Below are 13,214 nucleotides of genomic sequence, written 5' to 3' on the forward strand. Positions count from 1 at the left end.
ACAAACTCATACAATCCTTAAGAACATCACTGCTCCACCAACCCACTTTTGAACAGTCTCCATTCAAAAAATCCACCATTTGAAGACAGTCGCTAAGAAAAATGACTCTAGACAGATTCATCTCTATAGCCCAAGAGATACCCAAAAAAAAGTGCATTTGATTCAGCTCCAACCGCATCTGGAATCAGCCCAAAGTCAGCACGAGAACCCTTTATTATTCCTGCCAAATCACACCAGAAAATACCAACAACCATATTAAAATCCTTGTAAGAGCCATCAATAAACACAAAATTTTCCACCTCAGTTCTGCAGATCTTTTTATGTAAGTTACTATCTCTCACAGGAATGAAAGGTTTAATATATGAGTTTATCATTCTTTTCACATCTAGTATAACTTTATTTAGATCAATAGCAATCTTTCTGAAAACTACATCACACCGCAACTTCCAGATGCACCACATTATAATAGCAGTAATACTTGGCCAGGTAACATTATAAGGAGAGTCACCCAAACCGTTTTCAAACCACATAAGAAAATAATTATCTATCCCTTGCGGATCAGGCGAAATTAAATGCTGAAACGACATACCAAACCAAACATGTGAAGCAATCAGACACTGGGCTAGTAAATGTAACTCAGTTTCAACTTCATTCTTACGAAGAGGGCATATATCATCAATACAAGGATTATAAACACTAAGTAGGGAATTAACAGGCAGCGTATGAGAAAAAAATTTCCACATAAAGAACTTAATTTTGGAAAGACACTCCAAAGACCAAACCTTGCGCCAGAAAGAAGCTTCTTCCCTAGTACAACTTTCATTCATATAAGCCTTATACGCCGATTTGATAGTAAACATACCATTATGCGTATGAGCCCACATAACTTTATCACTTTGATGCAAATTAATCTTAATAGCTCTAATTCTAATAACATCCTCCGGAGAAAATAAACTATTCAACAAATTTAGATTCCAACAGTTGTTGTTCACATCAATAAGATCTTTCACATAACCATAATCTTTATAATTTATATTATTAGAAACAGGTGGAGAAGTAGCATAAGATATCCAATTATCAAGCCAGATATTAGTAGAAACACCATCATTAATTTTTCTAAGTATGTTTGCTTTAATAAAAACTAAGCTCTTTATTATACCTTTCCAAATCCAAGAAGAAGAGTCTGCTGCCATAATCTTTCTGTGAAGAGTGGTCCTTCAACTCTATGTACTTTTCCTTCTAGCCTCTTCAAAAAAGAAGAAGCCTTCATTTTCAGGTACTCACCAGACGGATCAACCAGATATTTGATGAACTTAACAATGGTCGGGCGAAGCCGTAGCAAATGTAAATCACCATAGCAGAGCTTACAGAAGCATATATCTAGGACAATGACTCACCATAGCCTACTATTTACGGTAATAAAAACGTTTCCCCAAAATGTCAATCATTCGAGACTTTTTCCATAAGCAAAGATTTAGGTGACGGAAAATGTATCCCAACTCAGAATGGTTGATTTAGAAAATAGACTTAAAGAGGTTCAATTCAACGTTTCTTACCCACTAGAAACAATAGTTGATACTTATTTGATTTGTTTAATCCTAATTTCTTCAATATGCACGGTCAAACTCACCAAACTTGTAACCAACCAATAGTTGTGCGCAGTATAAATAAGTCATGGAATTCTGGGTTCATTCTAAGTAACGATTGCAAAAGAGAATGTTGAAGTCATTCATCGATAATGCATGCACCGCTATCTTCTTTGTTCTTCTGATTCAGTTTGCTTTTGCTCACAGTAACAGGGTAGTCTTAAACGAGAAATTACCATGCAAAACTTTTACACTATACCTTCACGACACCCTGTTTAATGTTACGAATGCGGATAACGCAACATCGTCTGCAGTAACTAATGCCACGGGTATTAGCAACTTTCAGTTTGGAACACTTATAGTCTTTGATGATCCATTAACCCTGGATCAACATATTTTATCTAGCCCGGTGGCTAGAGCTCAAGGTTTCTTCTTCTATGATATGAAGACTAGATACAACGCTTGGTTTGCATTTTCGGTAATCTTCAATTCTTCCGACTATGTGGGAACTTTGAATCTTATGGGTGCGGATATGATGAATCAAAAGACTAGAGATATTTCCGTCGTTGGTGGCACTGGTGATTTTTTTATGACGAGAGGGATAGCAACGTTGAAAACGGATGCGGCCCAAGGATTTGCATATTTTCGTCTCAAAATGGACATCAAACTCTACGAGTGTTACTACTAGTCGTTTTCCTGCGCATATCGTTTCATTTTGATTTTCCTTTTGCATGCATGATTACTACTAGTTTATCTTATTGTAATTTCTTATGAATAAGTGCTGATCACTAGTGACTATTTTTCCTTTTAATTTTGTTCCCTTTCTATGGTGGTGCTCCGCCGGGGAAAGAGGTCCAGATACTTGAAAGAGAAGCTTCACAATTGCCAAACACTAGCTAGGATCGACTGGAAAGAAATCCAACCTGATACGTCTTCAAGATGATTTACCAGTTTTCGGGTGTTCTTTTTATTTCCTGCTTCTTTTTTTGGTGGGTTTGCCTTTATGTGCTCTACGTGTATTTCTTCTTTTTTTAATTGAATCATTTTCCCAGTAGTAAATTTCAATAAAATAAGAAATAAAAAGAAAATGTATTGCAGTGTGGACAAGACAAGCTTGTCAAAAACATCACTATAAAGTTTTTTTGTTTTACACATACTATGACGTTGCAAAAACCTGGTCATTTAGAAGAGACTTGTTATAGGGGCTTCACATACTAATAGAAAGGTTTGACTAATTGGACATGTTGAAGGGTGAATTTGATTTTTGATCATACCGGTTCTAGTCACACCAAATGACCTCACACTTCCAAATATGGTAAGAGAGAGAGTCCTCCTTCCATTGTACCTTTTTTTTTGGTGAGAAAAACTACCTGGGATTAACTTAAAAGTGAAGTACAAACATCAATTAGGGGATCCTTCCTTACAAGACCATCCAAAAAAGGAGGAAAAGAAACCCAATTGTTCTTAATACAGTACTTTCTAGCTCGACGAACAAGCTTATCAGCTAGATTTTTTTTGACACGATTAATATACATAAGTTTAAAACTATTATTACTAGACAACAAACTCATACAATCCTTAAGAACATCACTGCTCCACCAACCCACTTTTGAACAGTCTCCATTCAAAAAATCCACCATTTGAAGACAGTCGCTAAGAAAAATGACTCTAGACAGATTCATCTCTATAGCCCAAGAGATACCTAAAAAAAGTGCATTTGATTCAGCTCCAACCGCATCTGGAATCAGCCCAAAGTCAGCACGAGAACCCTTTATTATTCCTGCCAAATCACACCAGAAAATACCAACAACCATATTAAAATCCTTGTAAGAGCCATCAATAAACACAAAATTTTCCACCTCAGTTCTGCAGATCTTTTTATGTAAGTTACTATCTCTCACAGGAATGAAAGGTTTAATATATGAGTTTATCATTCTTTTCACATCTAGTATAACTTTATTTAGATCAATAGCAATCTTTCTGAAAACCACACCACACCGCAACTTCCAGATACACCACATTATAATAGCAGCAATACTTGGCCAGTTAACATTATAAGGAGAGTCACCCAAACCGTTTTCAAACCACATAAGAAAATAATTATCTATCCCTTGCGGATCAGGCGAAATTAAATGCTGAAACGACATACCAAACCAAACATGTGAAGCAATCGGACACTGGGCTAGTAAATGTAACTCAGTTTCAACTTCATACTTACAAAGAGGGCATATATCATCAATAGAAGGATTATAAACACTAAGTAGGGAATTAACAGGCAGCATATGAGAAAAAAAATTCCACATAAAGAACTTAATTTTGGGAAGACACTCCAAAGACCAAACCCTGCGCCAGAAAGAAGCTTCTTCCCTAGTACAACTTTCATTCATATAAGCCTTATACGCCGATTTGCTAGTAAACATACCATTATGCGTATGAGCCCACATAACTTTATCACTTTGATGCAAATTAATCTTAATAGCTCTAATTCTAATAACATCCTCCGGAGAAAATAAACTATTCAACAAATTTAGATTCCAACAGTTGTTGTTCACATCAATAAGATCTTTCACATAACCATAATCTTTATAATTTATATTATTAGAAACAGGTGGAGAAGTAGCATAAGATATCCAATTATCAAGCCAGATATTAGTAGAAACACCATCATTAATTTTTCTAAGTATGTTTGCTTTAATAAAAACTAAGCTCTTTATTATACCTTTCCAAATCCAAGAAGAAGAGTCTGCTGCCATAATCTTTCTGTGAAGAGTGGTCCTTCAACTCTATGTACTTTTCCTTCTAGCCTCTTCAAAAAAGAAGAAGCCTTCATTTTCAGGTACTCACCAGACGGATCAACCAGATATTTGATGAACTTAACAATGGTCGGGCGAAGCCGTAGCAAATGTAAATCACCATAGCAGAGCTTACAGAAGCATATATCTAGGACAATGACTCACCATAGCCTACTATTTACGGTAATAAAAACGTTTCCCCAAAATGTCAATCATTCGAGACTTTTTCCATAAGCAAAGATTTAGGTGACGGAAAATGTATCCCAACTCAGAATGATTGATTTAGAAAATAGACTTAAAGAGGTTCAATTCAACGTTTCTTACCCACTAGAAACAATAGTTGATACTTATTTGATTTGTTTAATCCTAATTTCTTCAATATGCACAGTCAAACTCACCAAACTTGTAACCAACCAATAGTTGTGCGCAGTATAAATAAGTCATGGAATTCTGGGTTCATTCTAAGTAACGATTGCAAAAGAGAATGTCGAAGTCATTCATCGATAATGCATGCACCGCTATCTTCTTTGTTCTTCTGATTCAGTTTGCTTTTGCTCACAGTAACAGGGTAGTCTTAAACGAGAAATTACCATGCAAAACTTTTACACTATACCTTCACGACACCCTGTTTAATGTTACGAATGCGGATAACGCAACATCGTCTGCAGTAACTAATGCCACGGGTATTAGCAACTTTCAGTTTGGAACACTTATAGTCTTTGATGATCCATTAACCCTGGATCAACATATTTTATCTAGCCCGGTGGCTAGAGCTCAAGGTTTCTTCTTCTATGATATGAAGACTAGATACAACGCTTGGTTTGCATTTTCGGTAATCTTCAATTCTTCCGACTATGTGGGAACTTTGAATCTTATGGGTGCGGATATGATGAATCAAAAGACTAGAGATATTTCCGTCGTTGGTGGCACTGGTGATTTTTTTATGACGAGAGGGATAGCAACGTTGAAAACGGATGCGGCCCAAGGATTTGCATATTTTCGTCTCAAAATGGACATCAAACTCTACGAGTGTTACTACTAGTCGTTTTCCTGCGCATATCGTTTCATTTTGATTTTCCTTTTGCATGCATGATTACTACTAGTTTATCTTATTGTAATTTCTTATGAATAAGTGCTGATCACTAGTGACTATTTTTCCTTTTAATTTTGTTCCCTTTCTATGGTGGTGCTCCGCCGGGGAAAGAGGTCCAGATACTTGAAAGAGAAGCTTCACAATTGCCAAACACTAGCTAGGATCGACTGGAAAGAAATCCAACCTGATACGTCTTCAAGATGATTTACCAGTTTTCGGGTGTTCTTTTTATTTCCTGCTTCTTTTTTTGGTGGGTTTTCCTTTATGTGCTCTACGTGTATTTCTTCTTTTTTTTAATTGAATCTTTTTCCCAGTAGTAAATTTCAATAAAATAAGAAATAAAAAGAAAATGTATTGCAGTGTGGACAAGACAAGCTTGTCAAAACCATCACTATAAAGTTTTTTTGTTTTACACATACTATGACGTTGCAAAAACCTGGTCATTTAGAAGAGACTTGTTATAGGGGCTTCACATACTAATAGAAAGGTTTGACTAATTGGACATGTTGAAGGGTGAATTTGATTTTTGATCATACCGGTTCTAGTCACACCAAATGACCTCACACTTCCAAATATGGTAAGAGAGAGTCCTCCTTCCATTTTACCTTTTTTTTTTGGTGAGAAAAACTACCTGGGATTAACTTAAAAATGAAGTACAAACATCAACTAGGGGATCATTCCTTACAAGACCATCCAAAAAAGGAGGAAAAGAAACCCAATTGTTCTTAATACAGTACTTTCTAGCTCGACGAACAAGCTTATCAGCTAGATTGTTTTTGACACGATTAATATACATAAGTTTAAAACTACTATTACTAGACAACAAACTCATACAATCCTTAAGAACATCACTGCTCCACCAGCCCACTTTTGAACAGTCTCCATTCACAAAATCCACCATCTGAAGACAGTCGCTAAGAAAAATGACTCTAGACAGATTCATCTCTATAGCCCAAGAGATACCCAAAAAAAGTGCATTTGATTCAGCTCCAACCGCATCTGGAATCAGCCCAAAGTCACCACGAGAACCCTTTATTATTCCTGCCAAATCACACCAGAAAATACCAACAACCATATTAAAATCCTTGTAAGAGCCATCAATAAACACAAAATTTTCCACCTCAGTTCTGCAGATCTTTTTGTGTAAGTTACTATCTCTCACAGGAATGAAAGGTTTAATATATGAGTTTATCATTCTTTTCAAATCTAGTATAACTTTATTTAGATCAATAGCAATCTTTCTGAAAACCACATCACACCGCAACTTCCAGATGCACCACATTATAATAGCAGCAATACTTGGCCAGTTAACATTATAAGGAGAGTCACCCAAACCGTTTTCAAACCACATAAGAAAATAATTATCTATCCCTTGCGGATCAGGCGAAATTAAATGCTGAAACGACATACCAAACCAAACATGTGAAGCAATCGGACACTGGGCTAGTAAATGTAACTCAGTTTCAACTTCATACTTACAAAGAGGGCATATATCATCAATAGAAGGATTATAAACACTAAGTAGGGAATTAACAGGCAGCATATGAGAAAAAAAATTCCACATAAAGAACTTAATTTTGGGAAGACACTCCAAAGACCAAACCCTGCGCCAGAAAGAAGCTTCTTCCCTAGTACAACTTTCATTCATATAAGCCTTATACGCCGATTTGCTAGTAAACATACCATTATGCGTATGAGCCCACATAACTTTATCACTTTGATGCAAATTAATCTTAATAGCTCTAATTCTAATAACATCCTCTGGAGAAAATAAACTATTCAACAAATTTAGATTCCAACAGTTGTTGTTCACATCAATAAGATCTTTCACATAACCATAATCTTTATAATTTATATTATTAGAAACAGGTGTAGCATAAGATATCCAATTATCAAGCCAGATATTAGTAGAAACACCATCATTAATTTTTCTAAGTATGTTTGCTTTAATAAAATCTAAGCTCTTTACTATACCTTTCCAAATCCAACAAGAAGAGTCTGCTGCCATAATCTTTCTGTGAAGAGTGGTCCTTCAACTCTATGTACTTTTCCTTCTAGCCTCTTCGAAAAAGAAGAAGCCTTCATTTTCAGGTACTCACCAGACGGATCAACCAGATATTTGATGAACTTAAGAATGGTCGGTCGAAACCGTAGCAAATGTAAATCACCATAGCAGAGCTTACAGAAGCATATATCTAGGACAATGACTCACCATAGCCTACTATTTACGGTAATAAAAACGTTTCCCCAAAATGTCAATCATTCGAGACTTTTTCCATAAGCAAAGATTTAGGTGACGGAAAATGTATCCCAACTCAGAATGGTTGATTTAGAAAATAGACTTAAAGAGGTTCAATTCAACGTTTCTTACCCACTAGAAACAATAGTTGATACTTATTTGATTTGTTTAATCCTAATTTCTTCAATATGCACAGTCAAACTCACCAAACTTGTAACCAACCAATAGTTGTGCGCAGTATAAATAAGTCATGGAATTCTGGGTTCATTCTAAGTAACGATTGCAAAAGAGAATGTCGAAGTCATTCATCGATAATGCATGCACCGCTATCTTCTTTGTTCTTCTGATTCAGTTTGCTTTTGCTCACAGTAACAGGGTATTCTTAAACGAGAAATTACCATGCAAAACTTTTACACTATACCTTCACGACACCCTGTTTAATGTTACGAATGCGGATAACGCAACATCGTCTGCAGTAACTAATGCCACGGGTATTAGCAACTTTCAGTTTGGAACACTTATAGTCTTTGATGATCCGTTAACCCTGGATCAACATATTTTATCTAGCCCGGTGGCTAGAGCTCAAGGTTTCTTCTTCTATGATATGAAGACTAGATACAACGCTTGGTTTGCATTTTCGGTAATCTTCAATTCTTCCGACTGTGGGAACTTTGAATCTTATGGGTGCGGATATGATGAATCAAAAGACTAGAGATATTTCCGTCGTTGGTGGCACTGGTGATTTTTTTATGACGAGAGGGATAGCAACGTTGAAAACGGATGCGGCCCAAGGATTTGCATATTTTCGTCTCAAAATGGACATCAAACTCTACGAGTGTTACTACTAGTCGTTTTCCTGCGCATATCGTTTCATTTTGATTTTCCTTTTGCATGCATGATTACTACTAGTTTATCTTATTGTAATTTCTTATGAATAAGTGCTGATCACTAGTGACTATTTTTCCTTTTAATTTTGTTCCCTTTCTATGGTGGTGCTCCGCCAGGGAAAGAGGTCCAGATACTTGAAAGAGAAGCTTCACAATTGCCAAACACTAGCTAGGATCGACTGGAAAGAAATCCAACCTGATACGTCTTCAAGATGATTTACCAGTTTTCGGGTGTTCTTTTTATTTCCTGCTTCTTTTTTTGGTGGGTTTGCCTTTATGTGCTCTACGTGTATTTCTTCTTTTTTTAATTGAATCTTTTTCCCAGTAGTAAATTTCAATAAAATAAGAAATAAAAAGAAAATGTATTGCAGTGTGGACAAGACAAGCTTGTCAAAACCATCACTATAAAGTTTTTTTGTTTTACACATACTATGACGTTGCAAAAACCTGGTCATTTAGAAGAGACTTGTTATAGGGGCTTCACATACTAATAGAAAGGTTTGACTAATTGGACATGTTGAAGGGTGAATTTGATTTTTGATCATACCGGTTCTAGTCACACCAAATGACCTCACACTTCCAAATATGGTAAGAGAGAGAGTCCTCCTTCCATTGTACCTTTTTTTTTGGTGAGAAAAACTACCTGGGATTAACTTAAAAGTGAAGTACAAACATCAATTAGGGGATCCTTCCTTACAAGACCATCCAAAAAAGGAGGAAAAGAAACCCAATTGTTCTTAATACAGTACTTTCTAGCTCGACGAACAAGCTTATCAGCTAGATTTTTTTTGACACGATTAATATACATAAGTTTAAAACTACTATTACTAGACAACAAACTCATACAATCCTTAAGAACATCACTGCTCCACCAACCCACTTTTGAACAGTCTCCATTCACAAAATCCACCATCTGAAGACAGTCGCTAAGAAAAATGACTCTAGACAGATTCATCTCTATAGCCCAAGAGATACCCAAAAAAAGTGCATTTGATTCAGCTCCAACCGCATCTGGAATCAGCCCAAAGTCACCACGAGAACCCTTTATTATTCCTGCCAAATCACACCAGAAAATACCAACAACCATATTAAAATCCTTGTAAGAGCCATCAATAAACACAAAATTTTCCACCTCAGTTCTGCAGATCTTTTTGTGTAAGTTACTATCTCTCACAGGAATGAAAGGTTTAATATATGAGTTTATCATTCTTTTCAAATCTAGTATAACTTTATTTAGATCAATAGCAATCTTTCTGAAAACCACATCACACCGCAACTTCCAGATGCACCACATTATAATAGCAGCAATACTTGGCCAGTTAACATTATAAGGAGAGTCACCCAAACCGTTTTCAAACCACATAAGAAAATAATTATCTATCCCTTGCGGATCAGGCGAAATTAAATGCTGAAACGACATACCAAACAAAACATGTGAAGCAATCGGACACTGGGCTAGTAAATGTAATTCAGTTTCAACTTCATTCTTACGAAGAGGGCATATATCATCAATAGAAGGATTATAAACACTAAGTAGAGAATTAACAGGCACCGTATGAGAAAAAAATTTCCACATAAAGAACTTAATTTTGGGAAGACACTCCAAAGACCAAACATTGCGCCAGAAAGAAGCTTCTTCCCTAGTACAACTTTCATTCATATAAGCCTTATACGCCGATTTGATAGTAAACATACCATTATGCGTATGAGCCCACATAACTTTATCACTTTTATGCAAATTAATCTTAATAGCTCTATTTCGAATAACATCCTCCGGAGAAAATAAACTATTCAACAAATTTAGATTCCAACAGTTGTTGTTCACATCAATAAGATCTTTCACATAACCATAATCTTTATAATTTATATTATTAGAAACAGGTGGAGAAGTAGCATAAGATATCCAATTATCAAGCCAGATATTAGTAGAAACACCATCATTAATTTTTCTAAGTATGTTTGCTTTAATAAAAACTAAGCTCTTTACTATACCTTTCCAAATCCAAGAAGAAGAGTCTGCTGCCATAATCTTTCTGTGAAGAGTGGTCCTTCAACTCTATGTACTTTTCCTTCTAGCCTCTTCGAAAAAGAAGAAGCCTTCATTTTCAGGTACTCACCAGACGGATCAACCAGATATTTGATGAACTTAAGAATGGTCGGGCGAAACCGTAGAAAATGTAAATCACCATAGCAGAGCTTACAGAAGCATATATCTAGGACAATGACTCACCATAGCCTACTATTTACGGTAATAAAAACGTTTCCCCAAAATGTCAATCATTCGAGACTTTTTCCATAAGCAAAGATTTAGGTGACGGAAAATGTATCCCAACTCAGAATGGTTTATTTAGAAAATAGACTTAAAGAGGTTCAATTCAACGTTTCTTACCCACTAGAAACAATAGTTGATACTTATTTGATTTGTTTAATCCTAATTTCTTCAATATGCACAGTCAAACTCACCAAACTTGTAACCAACCAATAGTTGTGCGCAGTATAAATAAGTCATGGAATTCTGGGTTCATTCTAAGTAACGATTGCAAAAGAGAATGTCGAAGTCATTCATCGATAATGCATGCACCGCTATCTTCTTTGTTCTTCTGATTCAGTTTGCTTTTGCTCACAGTAACAGGGTATTCTTAAACGAGAAATTACCATGCAAAACTTTTACACTATACCTTCACGACACCCTGTTTAATGTTACGAATGCGGATAACGCAACATCGTCTGCAGTAACTAATGCCACGGGTATTAGCAACTTTCAGTTTGGAACACTTATAGTCTTTGATGATCCGTTAACCCTGGATCAACATATTTTATCTAGCCCGGTGGCTAGAGCTCAAGGTTTCTTCTTCTATGATATGAAGACTAGATACAACGCTTGGTTTGCATTTTCGGTAATCTTCAATTCTTCCGACTATGTGGGAACTTTGAATCTTATGGGTGCGGATATGATGAATCAAAAGACTAGAGATATTTCCGTCGTTGGTGGCACTGGTGATTTTTTTATGACGAGAGGGATAGCAACGTTGAAAACGGATGCGGCCCAAGGATTTGCATATTTTCGTCTCAAAATGGACATCAAACTCTACGAGTGTTACTACTAGTCGTTTTCCTGCGCATATCGTTTCATTTTGATTTTCCTTTTGCATGCATGATTACTACTAGTTTATCTTATTGTAATTTCTTATGAATAAGTGCTGATCACTAGTGACTATTTTTCCTTTTAATTTTGTTCCCTTTCTATGGTGGTGCTCCGCCGGGGAAAGAGGTCCAGATACTTGAAAGAGAAGCTTCACAATTGCCAAACACTAGCTAGGATCGACTGGAAAGAAATCCAACCTGATACGTCTTCAAGATGATTTACCAGTTTTCGGGTGTTCTTTTTATTTCCTGCTTCTTTTTTTGGTGGGTTTGCCTTTATGTGCTCTACGTGTATTTCTTCTTTTTTTAATTGAATCTTTTTCCCAGTAGTAAATTTCAATAAAATAAGAAATAAAAAGAAAATGTATTGCAGTGTGGACAAGACAAGCTTGTCAAAACCATCACTATAAAGTTTTTTTGTTTTACACATACTATGACGTTGCAAAAACCTGGTCATTTAGAAGAGACTTGTTATAGGGGCTTCACATACTAATAGAAAGGTTTGACTAATTGGACATGTTGAAGGGTGAATTTGATTTTTGATCATACCGGTTCTAGTCACACCAAATGACCTCACACTTCCAAATATGGTAAGAGAGAGAGTCCTCCTTCCATTGTACCTTTTTTTTTGGTGAGAAAAACTACCTGGGATTAACTTAAAAGTGAAGTACAAACATCAATTAGGGGATCCTTCCTTACAAGACCATCCAAAAAAGGAGGAAAAGAAACCCAATTGTTCTTAATACAGTACTTTCTAGCTCGACGAACAAGCTTATCAGCTAGATTTTTTTTGACACGATTAATATACATAAGTTTAAAACTACTATTACTAGACAACAAACTCATACAATCCTTAAGAACATCACTGCTCCACCAACCCACTTTTGAACAGTCTCCATTCACAAAATCCACCATCTGAAGACAGTCGCTAAGAAAAATGACTCTAGACAGATTCATCTCTATAGCCCAAGAGATACCCAAAAAAAGTGCATTTGATTCAGCTCCAACCGCATCTGGAATCAGCCCAAAGTCAGCACGAGAACCCTTTATTATTCCTGCCAAATCACACCAGAAAATACCAACAACCATATTAAAATCCTTGTAAGAGCCATCAATAAACACAAAATTTTCCACCTCAGTTCTGCAGATCTTTTTATGTAAGTTACTATCTCTCACAGGAATGAAAGGTTTAATATATGAGTTTATCATTCTTTTCACATCTAGTATAACTTTATTTAGATCAATAGCAATCTTTCTGAAAACCACACCACACCGCAACTTCCAGATACACCACATTATAATAGCAGCAATACTTGGCCAGTTAACATTATAAGGAGAGTCACCCAAACCGTTTTCAAACCACATAAGAAAATAATTATCTATCCCTTGCGGATCAGGCGAAATTAAATGCTGAAACGACATACCAAACCAAACATGTGAAGCAATCGGACACTGGGCTAGTAAATGTAACTC

At 36.0% G+C, this 13,214-nt stretch overlaps 3 protein-coding genes across 3 annotated transcripts; all 3 read left to right on the top strand.

Moving 5' to 3' along the window:
• The first annotated feature begins 1,716 nt into the window (after positions 1-1,716).
• Positions 1,717-2,664, top strand: LOC113343269 (dirigent protein 5-like). The gene has a single exon (XM_026587514.1). The coding sequence runs from the start codon at positions 1,717-1,719 to the stop codon at positions 2,272-2,274; it is 558 nt and encodes a 185-aa protein (XP_026443299.1). The 3' UTR covers positions 2,275-2,664.
• Positions 2,665-4,862: 2,198 nt separating this feature from the next.
• On the top strand, positions 4,863-5,420 carry LOC113343270 (dirigent protein 5-like). The gene has a single exon (XM_026587515.1). The coding sequence runs from the start codon at positions 4,863-4,865 to the stop codon at positions 5,418-5,420; it is 558 nt and encodes a 185-aa protein (XP_026443300.1).
• Positions 5,421-11,146: 5,726 nt separating this feature from the next.
• On the top strand, positions 11,147-11,704 carry LOC113343271 (dirigent protein 5-like). The gene has a single exon (XM_026587516.1). The coding sequence runs from the start codon at positions 11,147-11,149 to the stop codon at positions 11,702-11,704; it is 558 nt and encodes a 185-aa protein (XP_026443301.1).
• Positions 11,705-13,214: the final 1,510 nt, after the last annotated feature.

The sequence above is a fragment of the Papaver somniferum genome, unplaced genomic scaffold (genome assembly GCF_003573695.1).
Source record: "Papaver somniferum cultivar HN1 unplaced genomic scaffold, ASM357369v1 unplaced-scaffold_57, whole genome shotgun sequence".
NCBI lineage: Eukaryota > Viridiplantae > Streptophyta > Magnoliopsida > Ranunculales > Papaveraceae > Papaver > Papaver somniferum.